Source organism: Arachis hypogaea, chromosome 2 (genome assembly GCF_003086295.3).
Source record: "Arachis hypogaea cultivar Tifrunner chromosome 2, arahy.Tifrunner.gnm2.J5K5, whole genome shotgun sequence".
NCBI lineage: Eukaryota > Viridiplantae > Streptophyta > Magnoliopsida > Fabales > Fabaceae > Arachis > Arachis hypogaea.
In genome coordinates this window covers 96,338,005-96,355,070 of record NC_092037.1, presented here as the reverse complement: position 1 = coordinate 96,355,070, position 17,066 = coordinate 96,338,005, and the positions used below count along the sequence as shown (strand labels likewise).

The 17,066-nt window shown below is 32.4% G+C and overlaps 1 protein-coding gene and 1 long non-coding RNA gene across 10 annotated transcripts; both read left to right on the top strand.

Moving 5' to 3' along the window:
• The first annotated feature begins 7,819 nt into the window (after positions 1-7,819).
• On the top strand, positions 7,820-9,151 carry LOC140180391 (uncharacterized). Its single transcript, XR_011874596.1, has 2 exons — positions 7,820-8,036; positions 8,946-9,151. It is a non-coding gene; the product is annotated as an uncharacterized lncRNA (long non-coding RNA).
• Positions 9,152-10,277: 1,126 nt separating this feature from the next.
• On the top strand, positions 10,278-15,866 carry LOC112753835 (putative disease resistance RPP13-like protein 1). 9 transcript variants are annotated; one of them, XM_072221311.1, is made up of 6 exons: positions 10,371-11,921; positions 12,474-13,902; positions 14,113-14,177; positions 14,618-14,713; positions 14,929-15,071; positions 15,313-15,866. In XM_072221311.1, the coding sequence occupies exons 1-2, from the start codon at positions 10,542-10,544 to the stop codon at positions 13,401-13,403; spliced, it is 2,310 nt and encodes a 769-aa protein (XP_072077412.1). In that variant the 5' UTR covers positions 10,371-10,541; the 3' UTR covers positions 13,404-13,902; positions 14,113-14,177; positions 14,618-14,713; positions 14,929-15,071; positions 15,313-15,866. The 9 variants fall into 9 exon arrangements, with proteins under 9 accessions (XP_025657423.1, XP_025657427.1, XP_072077416.1 ...); XM_072221313.1 differs by having other exon boundaries at positions 14,959-15,071; positions 15,313-15,596; XM_025801640.3 differs by having other exon boundaries at positions 10,346-13,902; positions 14,959-15,071.
• The last annotated feature ends 1,200 nt before the right edge of the window (positions 15,867-17,066 follow it).

The following is a 17,066-nucleotide window of genomic DNA, read 5'->3' as shown; positions in this document are numbered from 1 at the left end:
TAAGTTGGACTTGATTTTTATTTATACTAGACTAAATACTAAATAAATTTTAAAAAAATTAAATCATACTTAATAATTTATTACTATTAATTATTTTAAAAAAAGTTGCGAGAGCCGAGGCCTCCACTCGCCCCCTTATATCCATCCCTACTTCTATGATTCTCATTCACTTCTAAATTCTAATTTAACATTCAAAATTTGTAGATAGTTATTTATTTGATTTGAGTTATTATTAAACCTTTCTTTTATTTTCAAAATATGTATATATAATATATAATTATTTTAAGAATTTAATTTTGATGCGTTATAAGTGTAAAATAATATTATACAAGTATTTAAACACATAATGACTCGTAAATACAAATAATTATATTTTATATTAACTACATAAAAGATTATTTAAAAGAATAAATATAAGTAGATGTTTATGTAAAATATTTATTAAAAAATTAATAAATTCAGAGATTAAAAAAATGATATTTTTAAGAAAATAAAAATTTTGCATGGAACTTTAATCTTTTGTTGGGTTGGCAGCAGAATGATGTATATAACTATATATATGGGAGATTTTTTATTTTAATGAATAAAATAAATATAATAATTACCGGATTAAATAATTTTCAAAAAAATTATCAAAATCTGCGTTCCTTGCTTATCTATAAACGAGATAAGATACATCAACCTGACACGTGTATATCTCGTTTATACTGTAATATGAATAATATGAATGTTTAATAATATGAATGTTTAATTATTTATTTTCTACAGATAATTGATGATTAATTTTTAATATTTATGAGATAGATTTAGATAGAATTTTAGCCCTTAATAATAAATTATGACTAATTAAAATTAATTTCATTTTCAAAAAATGAGGTCATTTTTTTTATATTAAAACTGTGTGTGTGATGTGCCTGGTTATGAAGTCATGGGATGCTATACAGGAATGTAGAACAACTTTATCTAAACACTAGTATGATGAAATCGGACCGTCTGATTTTTTATTGAGAAAAGCAGGGTTGCAAATCAGACAGTCCGATTTGTGTAAAGGAAAAGATTTTAAATTTGGCAATTGAAATCGGACCGTCCGATTTCAGTTGGGATTTTTTTTTATTTCGAGAAATTCAAATGGGACCGTCCGATTTGATTGTAAAATATATTATTTCAACGGACAAACAAAAATCAGTTGGTACGATTTGTTATGTTTATATGTATATATATCTGCATGTGTTACGAGTTTGCAAATCTCATCTTTTCCTTCGTACTGTTCTTCTTTTTTCCTGAGCTCTTCCAACATATGTTTCTCCATTATTTTGTTAGAGCGCAAAAAAATTGATAGTGGAGTTTATATTCATGTGAGTGAGAAACATGGATGATAGAGTCTTATTAAAAATATATTATTTTGGTAAGATTTTCTTACAAATATCTGAAGGAGTGAAATTTGTTTGTAAAAATTCATTAGATGTTATTCCATTCATAATCTCATTCGAAGAACTAAAAGGTGTATGTGAGAAGATAGATTCTGAAATATCAAAAAAAATATCATGTATTTTATACAGGTATCCTATACCGATATTTGGCGGATTCGTTCAATTTCAAACCAAATATATAATTGATGAAGCGAGCATGCAAGAGATGTTTTCAATGTATATTAAAAGTCGTGCTCAGATGCCGTTCATTGAGTTGTATATTGAGTTTGAACAATCTGAAACCGACCGAAATATTGAACGGGAAGATTACAATAGTGACAGTGAAGAAGAGTTTGAAAGCAATTACGAAGTTGTTAGTCCAGATGGAGACGAAGATCAAGGTGATGGCACTCTGAAGGCAAATGTGATAGATGTGGCAAATGCATTGGCAAATGAATATCCGTTTGAGAAGCTATCTTTCATGCGAGTTTTGGATTTGGAGGCCATGCATGCTTCAAAATTTTCTAAATATATAAATGCAAGTACGTGACATATGAAAATATACTTAATTAATATTTGTTTATGTGTTTAAATGGTTAAATTTAAGATAATAATCATTTAGTTAGTTACTGATTTAGTTAAATATTAATTGTCCTGATATTAATTAGTATTTATGTATGTGATTATGTTTTCATTCGGTTAAAATTGAGATAATTACTTGATGTAAAATTTATTTATATTAATATGATGTAGTAAGTATTAATTTTTTATATTAATATTAAAATATAAATTAATATTGTAAATATTTCTTCGACATATCAATATTTATTTATGTTAGTATTAAATTTTTGTATGATTGATTTGTAAGTTATAGATAGATTTTACTTTTAATTTTACTTATTAAATATTTATGGTATAGTTGTTGTCGTTGTAGAAATTTCTATGGTGGCAGATGATGAATTTTCCATGGGAATAGAATTCAGTTTTAGAAAAGCTGTTATTATGGCGATGAAAGATTATACCATCCGAAGAGGTGTAGACTATCGGGTGTATGAGTCGGAGCCGTTGACATTTTATGTCAAGTGTACACAGTATGAGTCAGGTTGTGATTGGATGATTAGGGTAAGCATGATCCGCAGAAAGTATTGTTGGGTTATAAGAAGGTATAATGGTAGTTACACTTGTACCAGAGCCACAATTTCTCAGAATCATTCGAAGCTGGACTACCCTCATCATTTTTTTGCACCACAAAATCCGACAAGTTCAAGTGGTTGTCATATTTTATACAGTACCAATACATGTAAATCTCTAAGGAATGCTGTGGAGGCACGCAAAAATCTCAGTAAGAATGTGATTATACCTATTTGTCCATTGCATCACCCAAAATGAATGAGTCGAGGCTGTGGCCCAGTCAAAATTCTTAGGACCAGTCAGGACTTCCCCATTTGCCTTATCCAAACTCCTTTTCTGATGATGAACTCCCTGAATAATATCAAACTGTCGCCTAAACCAATCGGTTGTATGCCACTCAATGCATTCAAATGATACCAATGGCACCGTAGCACTCCACCCAACTGAGTTAATGTAGATTTCTGCAGGAATTATGTCTGGCTCAATGCGGTCAACAACATAGGCCTCCCACACAAATTGCACACAATAAAAGAAACAAATGATTACAACTCAAATAATAATTATACTAGAATAAAAACAAATACTCCTTTAATGAAAACAAATTTGGCCTTCCTGAAGATCATCGAATGACTTCCTAAAGTGAGCAAGACTAAGATATCTATAGCATCTACCTCCATGGTCCTAGTTACGCCATCTAAGGTAATTTATTTCATTAACACAATTGGATGCTAAATATGAAGTCAATAATAGATTACCTGTTTACAAGCGAAAAACTGCGGGATTCCTTAGGAACGGCGCAAGATGTGGTAGACAAAGCCAAGCCCAAGCCAGCAGAAGTGTTAATGGATCATCAATTTTCTTGCAATCAAAACGAGACGCCCTGCATAACGACCTGTACAGGTGTGCTAGGCATGCCGATCCCCAACTATACTATCTTATACTGCCAAAATCACGAAGTAAAGGCAGACATTTTCAGTGCACAGCTGCCCCTGACTTGTCTCCAAATAAGATCGTACCAAATAACAACATAATGTGGCACTTCACGTACCTCTGAATACTGTCTTTGTATGCGTAAACGTTCTTTTAAATTCCGAAGCCACGTCAATTTTATGTAGCTTCCTCTACAGTCAGACTTTCTTGGTGTAACTCCAAAATTGTGCAAACGCTCAGCACACTCATCAACAAGAAGGTGAAATATGTGTGTGTCTGGGTGCGACCTCTCAACTAGAGTATTTACCAGTGATTTCTAGCATTAAATTATTCTAATCTGAAATACATGATAAAAATTAGTGAATCATAAATGCTCCTCTACAACATGATTGTACCGATCCAGAAACAATAGATAGTTACATATCAAATTCTGTCAACTCTACAAAAACATAACAAACTATTACTAAATCAACAATAATTACTAATTCACTACTAAAAATTAATAATTTCCTAATAATAGTAACTAATTTATTAGACTAATACTAATTTAATAACTAGCATGCATGCATATAAATAAATTAAAAATAACTAAATATAATAATTCAACTAAATATCAATACTAATAATTTAATTTCAAAATATTAATAATTTAACGGTTTCCTAATTTTGCTATCAATTATTTCTTACATAATTATTTATTTATATATTCACAGTTTAACGGATAATAATAATAATTCCTATATCATCACAAATAATCATAATTACTAACTAACTATTAATAATAACTAATAACTAAATAAATCCAACTCTTATTTACCCAATCATGTTTTACTTAGTAAAACCTCAACTACATTAATATATTTGTATCAATTTAAATATCTAACAATAAATAAATTATTATTACCGGTAAAATGTAATATATTATATTTTATAAAACCTAGCTATTAACCATAATTTCTAAAATCATTACAAATAATTATACAACAATTAACATAACTCTAAACATATAATTTTAAAAATTATTACAAAAAATTATAAACATATATTTTAACTAATCAATCATATTAGTCTAATTCAAATATTATTATTGATTAAAATAGTCACTAACTAAATCTAAATATATATATTTCTAATTATTTTTTAAACATATATTCCTAAATTTTTATTTTGTAGCCCAAACATTATACACTAATACTAATAATATGCCCAACGTAACTCTAATAATAATTAATTATAATTTCCTAAATTATTACAAATATTTCTAAACATATATTTTTTACTAATCTACTATATTAGTCTAATCTAAACAGATTTAACTGCTAACATATTCACTAACTAAATTTAAATATATATTTTAAATTATTACACTAACTATCATTAACAATCTTCATTCTTAATATTATTTATAATATTTTAGATATATAGAAAAATTAAAAACAAATTTACATAATCATAATAACAGAAATTGATAATATAAAATTTAAGATGATCAATATCTTTACGTTTTTATTTCTTTGACATTGTAATTGATTTTTTTCCAAAGCTTCAAGAAGGTGGTGAAGAGGAAGAAAATGGTGGCTTGAGGAACGAAGAAATGAAGAAAGGAACACACCAAATGAAGAGTGGGGCTTCAGGTGGGGTTCTGTTGGCTTAAAGGGGATCACTGTCTACATTACCTACATGTGTGACACGTGGTGGGGAGGTACAAATTGGACGGTCTGATTTGTGCAGCTTAAATCGGACCGTCTGATAACTCACCATCAATTCGGACCGTCTGATTTTTTCTTTACTGACACTACATCCGTGTTAAGCACCCTTACATCCCGTAACTTCGTTCTATTCCATTCCACCTTCCATATGGGAATTAAAAAGTGCAAAAAATGAACCGATAAACCGAACTTAAGCTTTATTAAGATTTAGGAAAAATGACGGATAAGTTTCTAATCTTATAAGTTTTTGACAAATACATCCTTAACAAAATTTAAATACAAAAAAATTATTGACAAACGGAGGACAATATAATCCTTTTGTCTATTTGCTTCTCATACACCAAACGGAACTAACTGACGTAGTTAAAACGGTGTCTAGGTATCCGTTATGGTGCCACGCTGGATGGGGATAAAGTTTGAAAGACAAATAGGTCCCTGCTGATCAAAATGACATCGTTTTGCAAAGTTTAGGGTTTAAATTGGGTTTTCTGTCACCTAGGTAGCGTTTGATTTTGGAGGCAGGACACGGAGACATGGACAATACTTGTTTAAAAAGTGTTTGGAAGCAGAGACATGGACAGTAGACATATTGTCTCCGAGACAGTTTTTTATACTTTTGTGTCCACTCTTTCACGAAGGACAATGATGGACACGGGATTTGAAAGAGTGGACACGGACAATTTTATAAATTTTGTTTTTCTTTTTTTCAACTATTACCCCTTCTTATTGCGTTGTTCATAGATACTTTTTTCTTCTTGTTCTTTCTCTGTCTTTCTTTTCCAGATACTCTCTCCTTTCTGTAGAATTTTTTATTGGGGGTAGATAATTCTTTTCTTTTTATCGTTTTACTTCAATACCATTTTAACCTTATATTATATTATTTGATTTGTAATAAAAATAATAACAAAAATAAGTAATCTTAAAACTTTTGAAAGATAAATATTATCAAAAGTAAAATTGATCTTTTAAAATGCTAAAAAATAATTTATAAATTGTAATTGATTTTATATAATTTTAAGAAAAATTAGTTTTTTATAGAGAAAAATAAGTTTTTAGATAAAAAAATTAGTTTTTTTAAATAAAAATAGATTTTTATATACAAAAACTAATTGTTTTTTAATGTAAAAATGGATTTTTTTAAAATTAATTTTTTATTTAAAATTAATTTGGCTTATTAACTTAAACAAAAATTTTTATTAATCAAACTCAAATTTATTTTTTTTTATTAATCTTAACCATATGTATTCCTACACATTAATAATAAATTTTAAAATAAAATAATTATATTTATAAATTTTATTTTAATATAAATACTAATATATTTTTTTTATTAAAATTTTTTGCCTCTTCAAATATTTTTTTCAAGTTCTGTCCGTACTCCTATGTACTCTCATTTTTTATTAAATTAATTTACATTGATGTAGAAAATTTGGAATCACAGAGTTATTTTAGTCATTTCATATAATATTTTAGTCTTGTCCATGTGTATCCAAACATAATACTAGACATTACATTAGTGTCTTGTCCATCGTATCCAAACACAATACACAAAAGATAATTTTTAGTATCTTCGTCCTATTATCTCCGTTTCAGTGTCATGTATTGTTCTGTTTCTAAAAATAAACACAGTCCTAGTTCTATGCACTCAACATTCCCAGTTACTGCATTTCTGGCTCCTGCTTCCTCTACATACTTAGGTTTATCGACAACATGATCAAAGTAAACATAGAACTCATCTTTTTCTTCATTCCTAATCAAATTGTCACACAATTCACGAATCCCACTATCTCTTGTTAAAAGATGAAGCCCAGATTCAATATTACTCGCCATACTATCAAACGGGTATATTACCTTGTAGCTAGGATATTCTAAACCCTCCTACAGCTTCACCAAATCACCAAAGTTTCCTCACAAACTTTCCTCCGTGGTGAAAAATAGGAATCACATATCTATCAGTCATCTGTAATTTTTCAACAAAAATAAAATCAACTCACAATGCACAGAACCATAAAAACTTTAAAATGAGGGCACAATAACTTTTTTCAACAAAACTGAAACAGAAAACAACTATGACAGAGTGCATTTGCATGCATCGCACCCTACACTAAATGAAACGCTAACGCGAATGTGATCATGAACGTTGTAGATTTTACTTTTTTTTATTGATGATTGAACTTCTTCAGCATACGAACTTTATTTCTCCTACTCCACCTTCTTCAATGACGCTTTAGTTTCGTTTCGAATGGAAGGAAGCTCTGGCTTCATGAAGAGGTTAGGACAGTATATGGTAATTTCTCTCTTGTCAAAGGATTTTTAATAAGAATTGACTATGTTTGCAAAACGACGTTGTTTAGAGATCTATTTGTCTTTTAAATTTTATCTCCGATTCAATGGATACCTGGACAATGTTTTAACCATATTAATTTTATTTGGTGTATGAAAAGCAAATTGACAAAATAATTAAATTATCTTCTATTTATTAAAGTCAGAAATTTTTTATATTTAAATTTTATCAAAAATATATTTATCAAAAATTTAAAAGATCATACCTATATGTCCTTTCCTTTAAGATTTAAGAGTCAAGACACAACAAAAACAGTTACTACTTAACAACGCAAACACACGCACTTCATTTGAATTTTTAGAAAAGTAACTTCTCCCTTCACCTATTTTTCTTTGAAGCTTTTACAAGCTTGAAGCTATGGCGTCGACTATTCACCGAAACGGCGTCGTTCAACGCGGAACCGCCAAGTTAGATCGCCAAGGCGCCAACAACAACAGCATCCTCAGAACGAAGCCTCGCAACTCTCACCCGCCGGGACCCGCCGCAGTTCGCCATCTCACGCTGGCGACGCAGGTTTCCTAACACCTCTCTTATTCTTCCGATTTCAGCTTTTGAATTCTCGTTCTCATTCCACAATAGAAATGTACGAGTAGTAATTCGATTCCCTTCGGCTTAGTTACTCTCTTCACTCGCAACGCTGATAACGGAATAGAGTGAGAAAGAGCAAGTGCTTATGTGTTTGAATAGTGAAACAGTAAGCAGTAGTAGAAACGTAAGAGTATGAAGGTGAATGCAAATGTATCTCTAAATCAGCACTTTGTTAACCGATTTTTCAGTAGCTTCTTTCTTTATTGTTACGATTTCAAGTAACCTAATAAATTTATAGATACTCGTTTGATTTTGTTATAGAAGCCTTTTTAGTGTTTGTCGCGTGTTCTGTTATAGGCTTATAGCGGTCAAATTTATTGTATGTGTTCAAATTTTCAAGTAATTATTGGTTTTTTAACGTGTGGATGATGAACTGGAAAATAAACATGTGTGATATTGGTTAAATCATCATGTCTTAATTATGCTGCCTAAGCTCGAGATGAATAGTTGCTGATGAGGTTTTTAGTTAAGAAAAAGTGCTAGATTTGTTCTCTAAGCTTTAGCTGATTTTGAAGAAATGAGGTTCTTAATTTATATTCAAATAGTATTCTTTGGAAGTTTTATGATGTGTTCTGTAATCCTAGATTATACATCGGAGTAGAGTATATTCTGGAACTGATGTTGAAAAGGATATAGAACAGTTCATTGTGACAAGATACTGTAGACTTGGCACTTGTCTGTAATCTCAGCAGCATTTTTATGCTTATGTTGTGTGTGTGTGTATATATATTTTAAATTGTTGGATGCAAATCCTCAAATATTGGTAATTGTTAACTGTGGTTTCTGCTATGATGATATTGTAACATTTCTTTTCTATTTCATACTTGTGTAAAGTTCCTGGAAGAGTTCAAGTGGCTGTAAGATTGAGACTTCCAAATGCAGAAGAAATGATGGCAGATGCATCATGTCTTCATCATTTCATTCTATTTAATGATAGATTGATAGTTGATATATGGGATAATGAAACACTAGATTATATTATGGAGTCAATTTATAGAAATCTAAGTCATTTCTCAATCTCATTAGTTCGTTTAAGTAAATGTTGAAAGTTTCGATCTTGCCTTATACATGCAGTAACCATTTCAATAGAACTCTGATCCATAATGAATTAATTATTGGTCTATTGGACTAAAAAATACCGTAAAAAAAATTCAATTTAAAAATAAAATAAAAGCATTGTCACAAAAAAATTACATAAAAACTAATAAAAATAAAATGTGAGAAAGATATTTGAAAATGTTACTTAATCATTGAAGTAAAAAGATAATTTTTTTTTTGTAAATGGTCAAATTGGAAGATGAGTGAATGTTTTTACTAAATTTAGAAAAAAATGTGGATTACATATGATCAAATATTTTTGGTAAATTCTTTTTACAGAAAAGAATATTTTTTACTTTTCATAATAGTATTATTCAACAAAAATTATCTTGGATAAATGATTATATCAATATAATTTTGTGACAAATAAAATATATTTTTTATCGTTAACATTTTTAAAAATACCTATAATGTTTAATTTGTTTTAATTTTATTCTTAACATTTTTGATAATTTTAATTCTACTCCTACCATTAAATTTTTAATAGTAGATACGTAATTAACTTTTTTTTCCTAATTTTATCATTTTTCTTTTATATTTATTTCCGTTAGACAATATTATTCCTTTCTAATGGCGATAAATATTAGGAATTACTTTATTTATTTTAAAATAGAGACTAAAATGTCAAATATTAAAATTCTCAAAAATTAATTTTGATAATTACTTTAGAAGTTTTTTTTAACTATATAAATGCTTATCAACTGTATTAAAGCAAAATATGTTTATCGTGACTTCATTATTAAAAAATAATTATAGATACTCTCCACAATTAAAAAAGTTCTTAATCGGCTCCAAACTATTTAAGTAATTGGTGTCCGATAAAATATAAAAAACAGTTTTTTGTTAAAATAAAATTAATTTTTTGTTTTGTTTTTTAAAAAGTAGCAGACGCGTGCATTGTAATTGTAGTATGTCACAAAATAGAGGTGAACAATTTTTTATGGTATAAGAAGCAGTAATGATAGGTGGGTTAATAAATAAATGCACAAGTGGATATTGTTAAACATTTTGCAGCTAAAGATCCGTTGTAGGGAGCATTTAAAAAATGGAAGAATGAAGACCAAAGGCACCGAAAGCATCTCACAGCTTCGGAGCAAGACAATAAGATGCTTCACATGAACTTTGTTATGAAGACCAAACCGGGACAAAGCATATGAAGTCAACATATGTTATTATTCGCTAATTATAATAATCTAAGCATTCACCCGATTCACCACATTACAATAATATTTCACTGAACTGCTACCACTTTCATACTCTGTGTTTGTGAGAGAATTCTGAGTTTTGAGTGCATAAACAAACCGCTTCCTTTTCCTTCTTGCTCTTGTGAAGATGGCTGCTGAACTTGTTGGAGGAGCTTTTCTGTCTTCTTTTCTCAATGTTCTTCTTGACCGGCTGTCCGACCCTGCAATCATCAACATGATGAAAGGAAAGAAGGTTGACCAGAAGCTGCTCCAAAAGCTGGAGACCATTTTGAGTGTGGTTGAAGCTGTGCTGAATGATGCTGAGAAGAAACAGATTTCTAACCCTGCTGTTAAGAGGTGGCTTGAAAATCTCCATGATGCTGTCTATGATGCTGATGACTTGCTGGACGAAATCGCCACCAAAGCTGCCACTCGGAAGGATCCACCACCAGGTAACATCCTGTCTCGCTTTCTCAATTTGCAAGATAGGGAGATGGTTACTAGGATTGAAGAAATCATTGCTAGACTAGAAGATATTGCAAATCACAAAGATATCCTTGGTCTAGAAAAGGCTATGAAGAATAATAACATGTCAGGGAGAATTGAATCAACATCTCTTGTTCAAAAGTCTGATGTTTTTGTTGGTAGGGACCAAGAGAGGGAGGGTATGGTCAAATTGTTGTTGGATGATAGTAATGATGGTAAACTATCTGTGATCCCCATTTGGGGCATGGGAGGGATTGGAAAAACTACTTCGGCTCAATTGGTTTTCAACGATGAGAGAGTGCAGCAAAAGTTTAATGTTAAAACATGGGTTTGTGTTGGGGAAGAATTTGATGTTCTTAAGGTGACTAAAACTGTGGTAGAGAAAGCAACTTCTGGTCCTTGTAACTTGAATGATTTAGATTCAATTCAGCTTCATTTGAAGAATGAGCTAGCAGGGAAGAGTTTCTTGGTTGTTTTGGATGACATGTGGAGTAACAATTATATGGCTTGGAAAAAATTGCTTACTCCTTTTCAATGTGGAACTGAGGCAGGGAGGCACGGAGGTAAGATTCTTGTGACAACTCGTGACGAAAAGATTGCAAATATGGTCAAAAGTTATCACCATCAAGCCCACAATTTGAGTGTGCTGAATGATGAAGATTGTTGGTCATTGTTTGCAAATCTTGCCTTGCTTTCTAAAGACCGTTTAGGTTTTGAGAAAGTAGGGAGAGAAATTGTTAAAAAGTGTAAAGGATTACCTCTGGCTGTTCAAACACTTGGGAGCTTACTAAGTACCAAAGATGATGAAAGGGATTGGAATGATATTTTGAACAATGAAATTTGGGATTTTTCTGAAGAGGAAAGTGAGATTCTTCCTGCACTGAGAATCAGTTATTACCACCTTCCTTCGTATTTAAAACGTTGTTTTGTTTATTGTTCTTTGTATCCCAAGGACTATGTGTTTGATAGAGATGAATTGATGTTATTGTGGATGGCAGAAGGTCTTTTGCAACAACCAAAGAGCGCAAGCACTTTAGAAGAGGTTGGTTATGAATATTTTAATGATTTAGCTTCAAGATCATTTTTTCAGCCTTCTAATAACGCTTATTATGAAAATTCATTTGTGATGCACGATCTCATGCATGATATGGGGACATTCTATGGTGGAAAGTTCTATTTTAGAACCTTTGAACTCAAAAATGTACTCAAGTATGATGCCAGAACTCGTCATTTGTCATATGCTCTTTGCAGCAATGATTCAATCTCAAAGATTGTGGAAGTATGTGATAATTTAAAGCATGCAAGGACATTGCTGAAAATCAATTGTACATATCATGGATTCTCAAAGGGAATAGTCGATTCTTGTCACCTACTAGAACAAATGAAGTGCTTACGAGTTTTGTCATTTAAATCCTTTTCCCGTGAGGAAGACTTGTTGCATGATTCGATTGGTGAATTGATTCATTTGCGTTATTTAGATCTTTCTAACACATTTGTCGTAACATTGCCTGAGTCATTGTGTGATTTGTACAATTTACAAACTTTGAAGTTGAGCAACTGTACGAATCTTAAAAAGCTTCCCTACAACATGCAGAATCTTGTGAATTTGCGTCATCTTGATATTGAAGGCACTAAACTAGAAGAGATGCCAAAAGGTATGGGCAAATTAAAAGACTTGCAGATTCTGCGTTACTATATTGTTGGCAAGCATGAGGAGAATGGTTTTGGGGAATTGGGAGAACTTGTAAATCTTGGAGGGTCATTTCGGATTGAGAAGATAGAGAATGTAGTTAACAGCAGTGAAGCTTGGAAGGCAAGGATGGTTGATAAGAAATACATCCATCATTTATGTTTGGAATGGTCATCAGGTGAAGATAGTGAGATGGTTGATTCTCAAATGGAGAAAGATGTACTTGCCAAATTAGAACCTCACAAAGACCTGAAAGAACTAACAATCACGGGTTACAGGGGTACCATGTTTCCAGATTGGGTAGGGCTGTCTTTGTACCACAAGGTGACTGAGTTGGAGCTGAGTGGATGCAGGAATTGTTGGGTGCTTCCTTCACTTGGACAGTTACCAGCTCTAGAGAGGCTGGTCATTTCGAACTTGGAGAAGGTGAAGATGATTGGTGGTGAATTCTATAAGGATGATGGAACTGATCATCATCACGAGACATCCTTCCGATCCCTTAAAAAACTTGTTATTTCAAGAATGCCTTGCTGGGAGGAATGGAAGTCGTTTGAATGTGATGACGATGATGCACCGTTTCCTCAACTTGAGGTGCTCCACTTAGAGGTGTGTCCTAAGTTAAGAGGAGATTTACCCACTTTCCTTCCATCTTTGAAGGGACTCTGGATTTCAGGATGCGAGCATCTTGGTTGTTATCTGCCAGGAGCTCCCATCATACGCCAATTAATAATATATGGCAAACAAGAAGCAAGAATGCGGGACTACCACTTTCCACGTTGGAAGAAGTATCAATTAGTGGAGAGCAACAGGTGGAGTACGTGTTCAATGCCATGACCCACACCCAACCAACCTCTCTCACATGGCTACGAATCTCAAACTGCTCATCAGCCATATCATTTCCAGGGGATTCTTTGCCCTCTTCATTGAAATATTTGTTCATCATAGATTGCAAGAATGTTGAATTCCCAATGCAACACCAACAACATCACTCACTACAGACCTTATATATAGACAACAGCTGTGATTCACTTACATCCTTTGCAATGCCAGCATTCTCAAATCTCAAATATCTGACTATCAAAAGACGTGAAAATTTGACATCTCTGGAGGTGTCACACTCACAGTGCCTCAGAAGTTTATCAATATCAGACTGTTCCAAGCTGGAGAACATAAGGCTGCTTGCCTCTTTAAGTCATCTCTCCATTACAAAATGTCCGTTATTGGGGGAACGCATACAGAAGAAGGACCCCCATATTTGGTCATCCATTTCCCACATTGCCAACATTTCTGTTAATGGAAAACAGATTCGCAATGACTCAACATCTTAAAACAGGTACTGTTTTTCTCTCTCTATCCCAAACCCACTTCATCTTCTCCAACATCATATTCATCGTCTTCTACATAATCTTAATCTTATTTCCAAATTTGTAGTCCATCGAAAAACTGCTAGCTTTTTTAGGATACACTATCAATTTTGGATTTTTCCCCTTCCCCATTTAACTGTGTTTACCCATTTATTTATTTCCTCTTTCTCTTTTCATAGGGACATCCAATGATTCTTCTGGGACTCGTGAATTTGTTGCATCGGGGTGCTGCACCTCCATTCTTGTAAGGATGCTTCTTCTCTAAACTCTCTATTTGAATTTGATGTTTGAATTTGTCATATACTTTGCTTTTTCTTTTGTTGAAACTTAAAAAAGAGTTCCTGGAGCATTGATTGGCATTACGGTACAAGTTAAACACTAAAAGTGCTCTTATCATTCTATATTCTTCAAAGTCTCATGTGTGAAATCTGCAATAAATAATATACCAAAATGTTTGGGCATGCTTAAAGAAAGATCTTGTAGAGTAATTGAGTTATTTGTTTCAAATTTCTTAATGTAGAAGATCTTAAGAATATGTTTGGAATGACAACAATTAGAATTCACAATAATGAAATTCTTTTTCATATTTTGGAACAAATAAAAAAATTGATTCTAATTCATTCGAGAGTTCGGAATTCTCAAGTTTACTACATTTATATAATGGAATGGAATTCTTGTATGTAGTAATTATTTGCTGGTTGAGTACATGGACAAGGAGCTAGGCATATAGTTGAACTTTCTTGTTGCATACAGAAACTTCAACCTGGACCACTCTTAGAGGTATAATCCTACACTGCATTACTCTTATGATTAATAACATATCTTATACAATATACCTTCTCATACACCTTTCATAACGATTTTGCTTTTGCTACATCCAAGTATCAAGTATGTACAACCATCACATGGTGTGACCTATTTTAATGGGATCATAAGCAAATAAGTACAAGCATTGAATTTTTTTGTCTTTTTCCAATTTTCCACAAAATTCTTAGATTGTTGATGTTTTCTTACCCCCCTGATAGCATGGACAAACTTGTTAATCTGGAGCAAGTAATGTTAAAAGCTAGGCTGAGTGGCTGATATGATGATCTCAAAACAATGTTGCTCAACTCAACGCAGAATTTTTTTTTTTTAGGTCAGTGAGAGATTAGGCATTTTGGGCCATAATGTTATACATAAACTACATGCAGCATAGACATACTTTGTTCTAATTCTAAGTGCAATTATGCAATGTTTATTACAAGGTTATAATTTTGTTAATTCAAAGATCATCCCTCATTTTATTATCTTAGTATTAGTTTCTGTTGAATGAAGAAACTTACTTTGTGACAGCAAACATTTATGGTTTGGTTTCTAATGTGTTTGTTTTGGGACAGCAAGATTGCAAGAAACAAATTGGATCAAGTTGGAGTAAGCAGAATTCATGGAAGACATCATCCTCGTACAAAATCAAAAGAAGAAATGGATGATGTAGAACAGAATTTTGCAAGGACAGATAGACCAATCAAAATGCAACAAGAACACCTTCAATTATTCTTTTTTTTTTTCCTTCAAGAGTTTTCATTTCTTCATCATTTCATTCTATTTAAGGATAATTGATATATGACAGACTAAACTATATTATGGAGCCATGTTATTGAAATCTAACTCATTTCATGAACTTTATATGTGTAAGTTAAGCTAATTGATTATTGCAAGTGAAATAATGAAATATCTCCCAAATTCTAGTAGGCAGGAGGTGTTGAGGATAAATAAGAGATGAAACTAGCTGTAGTGTGAGGCATGTGATTAGAAGTTAGTTGTGCTGAGTTAGTTTGTTAGAAGGATAATTAGTTGTTAGAAAAATCTGTTTTAGCTATGACTATAAATTCAAGAGAAAACCTACTCTGTAATGTAGTTTTTCAGAATCAATGAACTCAATTTCTCGTTCTCTTCTCTTCTCTCTTCTCTTCTCTCTGCTCTCTACTCCCTTTCTTTCTCGCTCTTTGCTCTCTTTTCAGATCTAACAGAGTTTTCTGATACATTCTCATGGTATCAGAGCTCTAGGTTCTGATCCATGGCGCTACCAAGTGAAATTCCAGCTTCCGCAATTGTGAACCCTAGAACAACGATCAACACCATCGCGTTCAAGCTCGATGAAAATAACTTCGTTCCATGGAGACGTCAAGCACTGGCCTTCATAAAATCGAATAAATTCAAGGAGCATCTCGATCCAAGAAAAGTACCGAGGAGATATGGATCTGAACAAGATCGATTGACAAACACTGAAACGAAGGAGTTTGAAGCTTGGGAGCAAGAGGATCAATTCTTAGTCTCGTGGTTCTTTGCCTCAATGGATCCAGAGTTTACTCATCAGTTGGCTGAGTGTGAATTTGCTTATGAGATCTGGTTCAAACTGGAAGATTATTTTGCAAAAAGGATGAAATCAAAAGTAAAGCAGCTGAAAACACAAATTAAGACCATCAAACTTCAAGGATCTGTAACTGAATATATGTCCAGGATTAAAAAGGTAACAAACTCACTTTCTGCATTAGGTGCACCTCTTACTAGTGAGGAATTTGTCGAAGCAGTAGCTCAAGGCTTAAATGAGGATTACAATGTTTTTATTACTATGATAAATTCAAAGGCTGATGAAATAACTGAGAGTGAGGTGGAGGCATTATTAGTAGGACAAGAAGAATTAGTTGAGAGATTTAAAAAGAATGTACTTGGCACTATGCATGTAAATTTGGCTCAAGGTTCAGAATCAAAACTGCAAGAACACCACCACAATTACTCTACATATTCACAAAATCAACAACATAACTATCAAGGAAGAGGTCAGGAGTTTCGAGGACGAGCTCGTGGTCGAGGATTTAGAGGTGGCAGATCCTTCTATTACGGCAATTCAAGGCCGCAATGTCAACTATGTGGAAGGATTGGACACATTGTATGGGATTGTTATCACAGGTTTAATCAGAACTATCAAAGACCTTATGAAGCAGCATCAAATCCAGCTCCACCGTCTTCAGCCTTTCATCAACCACAGTCACAAACAGACTCACAACCACGAGCATTGGTTGCAGCTGCGTCGTCAACCACACCTTTGACAGATAGAGCGTGGTATCTGGACACAGGAGTATCACACCAC

Bases quoted from the DNA above. Each gene is read 5' to 3' on its own strand.
- LOC112753835 (XM_025801642.3), top strand. From the start codon at position 10,542: ATGGCTGCTGAACTTGTTGGAGGAGCTTTTCTGTCTTCTTTTCTCAAT.